Source organism: Seriola lalandi, unplaced genomic scaffold (genome assembly GCF_002814215.2).
Source record: "Seriola lalandi dorsalis isolate HSWRI2012SDOR001 ecotype SW California unplaced genomic scaffold, Sedor1 jcf7180002054554, whole genome shotgun sequence".
NCBI classification, from domain to species: domain Eukaryota; kingdom Metazoa; phylum Chordata; class Actinopteri; order Carangiformes; family Carangidae; genus Seriola; species Seriola lalandi.
Genome location: NW_019525107.1, coordinates 1,064,364 through 1,070,694, shown reverse-complemented (window position 1 = coordinate 1,070,694; position 6,331 = coordinate 1,064,364). Strand labels below are relative to the sequence as shown.

General features: G+C 45.6%; 1 protein-coding gene across 1 annotated transcript in view; it reads right to left on the bottom strand.

Moving 5' to 3' along the window:
- plxna2 (plexin A2) overlaps positions 1-6,331 on the bottom strand; it is a 180,057-nt gene that overhangs the window by 57,298 nt on the left and 116,428 nt on the right. Inside the window, exons 9-12 of the mRNA XM_023415627.2 lie at positions 5,080-5,194; positions 3,718-3,918; positions 2,887-2,983; positions 2,409-2,608 (exon numbers count right to left, since the gene is read on the bottom strand). Of these exons, the coding sequence (XP_023271395.1) occupies positions 2,409-2,608; positions 2,887-2,983; positions 3,718-3,918; positions 5,080-5,194 (613 nt within the window). The remainder of the gene's footprint in view (positions 1-2,408; positions 2,609-2,886; positions 2,984-3,717; positions 3,919-5,079; positions 5,195-6,331) is intronic.

Genomic DNA, 6,331 nt, shown 5'->3' with positions numbered 1-6,331 from the left:
GGGTTTGGTGGGTTAGCCACAATGCACTGGTGCGTTACCGAGCCTAATTAAATAGTATGTCCTCCTGGCCTGACTCCCCTGTGACAGCCAACCCACCAGGCTGGATATGACTGTGGCCCTGAACAAGCACGAGGCCTATGGGGAAACAAATAAGCACTTCCAGGTCGTGACCCTGGCGTTGCTGAGCGGGGGGGGGGGGGGGGGCATCCAGCTATGGGGGTTGAGGTGTTGCAACGTTTGGGAAGGCTCAGAGAGTGAGGGAAAGAGCAAGGGAGATACTATACATCAAAGGCGTAGGTTTGGTCTCAACATTGGTAGGGACACAATAATCCGTCCGCTCCTCCGAAACAAAGAGGACTTCTTAATGCTGTCAAGATATAAGATCTGTATTTATAGGCCACCAGTGTTGCAGTTCCCCCTTTCCTACTGATTTCACATTTAAAACCAGCTCCACCTTGACCAGCTACATAAGTAAAATAATGCCAATCCTGTGATGCATCTGCACATTATAAATCTTCAAGTTCAAAATTCAAAGTATCTTTATTTCCCCTTACAGGCAAATTGATTTGCAGCCAGGCTGTACATAAACACACATACAAATACACACATAGCACCAACACTTATGGACATCAACAGACAGTATGGCATAATGGCATAATGGCCAGAGTAAGAGTTCATTCATCAAGGCCAAAGTGTAGAAGTCAAGTATGTGCAAATAAGCGATCTCTAGACAACAACAGAATACTATCTGCCATTTAATAACAGGATAGCAGAGGGAACAAAGGAAAACTTATATCTCTCGGTTCTCATAACGGCCACTCTAAACCGACAACCTGAGGGTAACAGTTCAAACTCTGTTCAAACTGTGGCTACTGGCTGGGTGGTTTAATATCAATTACTGACACTCTGGGTGGTGAAAATGCGGCTGATGTCTTATTTACGTAGCATGATATCTACGAAGTGCAAAAGTGTTGGCATGGGTATAATGAAGTTATGTGTGCTGCAGTTCAGTCCAACAGAGGAAAGGGAGTCATCTGAAATACTACATTTTCACACGTTTGAGGTCTGGACTGACACTGATAACTTACCGCACACTGACCCGCTCTTGCCTCCTCCATGTCTGGCAGTAAGTGCGATATGTTTTACATGCCGCGAGCCTCCATATAGTCCCCGCCCTTCAGCCAATCAAATGATAGCAAGCCTAAATTGGTCATCTTGGAAACACGGCCTCTGTGAGGGCACATGTCCCTACCGACCATATGCAAACCTACGCCCATGCTACACATACGCCTCCTTGTTGACTTTATGAGTAGCAAGATATTAAATTCCTGGATTGCGGCAATAGGCATGGCTGCTTAATTATTTAAAGTGATTGCTTTTCTTTTGTTTGCGAGGTTATTTTATATGGTTCCCTTTTTAACATTTGCTGGTGCCAGAGTTACTTTCAAAGTGCTGGAGTAACCTTGTGAGAGGACAAAAGACATTAAAATCTATGAGCAGGCATCTGTGCACACTGCACCCACCCAGCCACAAAGAGGAGGCAGATGTCAAAGAGACAGGCCTTTAAAAGTGAATATCTCTGTACCCTGGGTGTGTGTGTGTGTGTGAGTGTGTGTCAGGGCCCCTGCCCTTGGATAATCCCTGAAGGTGAAAAGAGCTCACATGAATATGCACCTGTGAGAATAACACATACAGCCATACAGGTACATACTCTATCATACACATACATACACACTGTGGGGCATATACTTTTTTTTTTCTTTCAAAACCAAGATGAGCTCCCTCAACTACAGAAGGAGACAAAGAAAAAAAAAAAAAAACGAGATGAAAGACAGACAGAGAGAAAGCGAAAATTTACAGATCTGCATGCATTAGGTGGGGGCCAGCACCCTGGGGAGCCTCTTTAAGGCTCATTCTCATTCTCCCCGGGTCCAGAGGAAAACAGAGCAGAGTAGCATAGGTTCTTCTCATGCAATACCTCTCAATGCAAATCAGACATTTCATTGTCAAGAGTCTTGCCCGTCTCTTAAGACCTCTGCTATTACCATCACAAAATTTTGTATAAATGTTTCAAAAAAAAAAAAAGGAAAAAAAAGAGAAGCATGCCAGGATCCAGTGTAATCCCGGTTTACTACGCTTTAGTGGCTATGATGTGCTTTAGAGAATACAGAGACGGTCTTTAACAATGTAACAGGATTGTCACTGTCATCAATGACAATGTCTTATTAAGCTGATACAAGCTGTTATGGCTGTTAGCTTTTGATTTAAAATATAGTCCCACAGACTGGTGTCAGCTGAGTGCCTCATGATACAAGCAGCTACGTGGCAGCTGATTATTGCACATTGATTGGAGGCCAGATATGTGTGGGCAGGCACGAAGGACAGCCAAGGGGATTATGGGTACCGACCTCGGTGATGCGTGGGTTGGTGCACTTGACATTCTTGCTGGACAGGTTCAGCCAGCGGGTGGTGTAAGGGTTGATGGGAGGGCAGTGGTGCCGCAGGGTGCACCGTCCCTCCCCACTGCACCAGCCGCACTGGAACTTCCTCTCCGCCTTGAGACACATGCCGCAGCTGTCCCGCTGGGCTGCGCATTTGTAAAGGTGCACTGTGGGACATAGGAAGCGGCGGGGATATACAGTGAACACACAACAATTGAAAAAGAGGGTTTTTATTTAAGGAAGACAGATCACAGCACTGCTGCGAGTGACATATCCCCACAGGCTGTCTCTTAATCTCCACCTGTGATTAACATACTAGCTATATAAATACATACACACACACTGCCTTGAACTCAGAAAGGCTTAAAATGATGGAGAGTGTCACATCTGTCCATCTTCATCCCGTTTACAGGCACATGTTGTCAGCGGCATCTCTTGTTCTTACCTTGGATATTCTCCGGGTTATCAATAATGAAGTTTCCGTTCCACACCACTGAGAAATCCACAGGCAGCTCACTGATTTTCATTCCCTCGTACAGATACTGGAGGACAAGGAAGGAAGGAGGAAGAGGGGATGAGACAGAGAGAGGGAGGGAGATGACGGTGGAAAGGGGACCAAAAAGAGAGGAGGGTTTCAATGGGAGGTTTGGGAATTTGAATCCCCATGAGTCCTTGTAGATGCGGCTCTACGTCCTTCCACTGTTACTCCAAACTTACATCATCTCATCATCAGAGAGCTGACACAGGGAGAAACCACAAGAAATGGGACGGCTGGGCAAGAAGCTTCAGTTTCCCTTGCTGTCCTTAATTGCCTCCTGTGCCCTTAATTCCAGGCTGACTTTCATTGTGTGAGTGTGCAACTGTATGTGTGTATGTGTAGGACAGAAATAGAGAGAGAGGCAAAGAGAGAGAGATGGAGAGTAAAATGTGCATGTATGTGGCTCCACTGGGAATGTACTGCAGAAGTCAGTGTGTGCTTGACTGGAGGGCAGAGTACTCTTCTCCAGTGTAATTACCACGACAGCATCTACTGTGTCTCCACCGACTAAATTACACATACACACGTACACAAACGCACAAATACAAACACAAAGGCAAAGTGGTATGGCACTCGTCTCCTACAGACAGTACTATAACCGATGAAATTACCAATGTACAGTATGTACAGTAGTTTTTTTCTATATACTGAATGCACAATGTGCACTCAAATAAATAAACTACTAAAATAAAAATTCACATATATACCAATTTACACCTAATCTGCCACCAAACCTACCGAGCTGTTCTGACACTGCACGCTGGAGCTGTTGAAGCGGAGGGCGGTGACTCTGTGGCTGACCCCCTGGATGTGGAGGACGCACTCGTAGCCTCGCTGGCCAGACTGAGGCTGTGGCAGGTTCCTGGCCTTCAGGGTAATAGGCTTCACCTCCCCTGCTGGGATCAGAATCTCCTCGGAGCGCACCAGCTGGGGACAGTCCTAGAGGAAACAGGAACAGGGCAGAGAGCACACATGACAAATAAACACTTTTTTTTCTCTTTTTTTTTTGGTGTTCAGCTCCTTTGCAAGACGAGAGGAACCACAGTTGCACGGGAGAGTCGATGAACAGGAACGACACGAAGAAATCTGAAGCACACGATGTGTTTCAGCTGTAGATGAAATGACTCCTGTGACCTTGGAAATCTCTGAGCTGATGTCCGAGTGTTCAACAACTCATTATCAGGAGTGCAATTTTTGAAACTACTCAACTGGCGGAGACTGAAAATTATTATTATTATTTTTTTTTTTAAGTGCTCAGTGGTTTAAAGCACAAGGCTATAATTTAGAGGTCAATTCTACTAGCAATATAATGTAAAAGCAACATTTGCATCAAGAAAACTATAACAACAGCATCACACACTGAAGATTTGGTCTTAGCTGCCTTTGTAGCATCCATATATCTTGAGTCCTGTCGGATAGATATCACATGAAGAAGTCTTTTCTAAGCTTTATCTTGAGCCTCATCCTATTGACGCAGCTGCTGCTGGTGCAGGCAGAGGCATATAAGTTAAAGTAATCTAAAAATAAAGTTCTGTCAGTTCCATATCAAATATATAAGTATGTAGATTCTTTATTACAAGTAAATTGGATTAGAGAGATAAAAATGCAATCAAATACACAAGTATTACATGTGTGCACAGCCAGAGACACATGGAGAGGGACACACGTGCGCATATTTCAAGCACTTTGTATCTGCTGCACATGATTGATTCGGTCAGAGTGATCCTGTGTCATTGTTAAGACACACTAAGCTCAGTAACTCCAGAGATAATAGACAGTTAATTGCCACTGCAGAGAACAAGAGCTCGGAAATAAAAAAAAAAAAAAAACGCCAATTCGGAAATAGAAGAGCTTTAGATGGCTGTCTTTCTGAAGACGTGCCCCGAGGCGTGACACAGAGCTGCAACACGCAGAGCAGGATGCACACTGGAGTAAATAGAGAGAGAGAGAGAGAGAGAGAGAGAGAGAGAGAGCGAGAGAGAGAGAGAGAGAGAGAGAGAGAGAGGGGCAATGTGCAACAGAGAGAGAAGAAGAAAGAGGGAAAGTTGCGCTTGCTTATGTACATGTGTGCGTTTTTGTGCACGAGTGTGTTCCACCAACCTCAGAGGCGTTGACTCGTCCCTCCTGGAAGGAACAGCTGGAGGGGTCATGGGTACATAAGTTGCGGTACTTGCACCAGTGGCAGCGGAAGGCACTGTTCACGCATGACAGGCACCTGCGTGGAGACACACAAACACACACACACACACACACACACACAGGCAGGGTGAGAGTCAAGAAAAGGCAACGGAGTCAAGAAGGGGCAGCGAGTTTGCCAAAGTGGGGGAAGTGCCACAGCGGAAATGAGTTCAGATCCCAAGTGGGCACCTGCTGTTGTTGTGCCCTTGTGGTTGGCACGGTACCTAATAGCTGCTGGGCCAAGTTCTCCCTGCATATATTTTCCACCGCCATATATTAACATGGCGTGTCATGTGCGAACGTGAGGCTGCATATTAGCCCTTGTAACCAGAATCAGATGGAGAAAGAGAGCGAGGGAGAGAGACGGAGTGGAGGAACGTTGAGTAATGAGGACAAATAAGACATTGGCGCAGCTTGATCCTGCAATTACCATTAGCCCTGCATTGTTGGAGTGTCACTGTAATTACCAGCTGTTAGGTGTGTGTGTGTTTTTGCATGCACAATATGTAAGCGTGTGTGTTTTCGGTGTACGTGTCACCATTGTGGTACATACTGTTCTAATCCTTCACTAACGTTAGAGTATCGATAGCACTGTGTAAAGGTAGAACCGGTCGTCCACTAATTGGAAGGTCAGTGGTTCGATTCCCAGCTCCTCAACTGCACATGTCCTGCAAGTGTCCTTGGGCAAGATACTGAACTCCGAGTTGCCCCAGCTGTATCATTGGTGTGTGTGTGTGTGTGTGTGTGTGTGTGTGTATAGTAGAAAAAGTGCTATATGTGTTGAAGAAAGTGCCGTGTGAATGTGGCTTGTAATATAAAGTGCTTTGAGGAGTCGATAAGACTATATAAGTGCAGTCCATTTATTATTGGATTAATACTAATGTAGAGTGGTGCAGTGGTTAGCACTGTTGCCTCATAAAAAAGAAGGTTCTGAGTTCAATACTGCCGGCTGGCTTCGGCCTTCTCCTCCCACAGTCCAGAGACATGCAGGTTAAGTTAACTGGCGACTCTATAGGTCAGTCCTGTGATTAGATTATACTGGCGCCCTGGTAGTTCACCTGGTAGAGCGCACATGCTTTCCCTTAAGGGTGAGTCCTTGCAGTAGAAGCCCGGGTTCAGATCCAGCTCAGGCCCTTTGCTGCATGTCATATGTTCTCTCCACTCACTTTCCAGT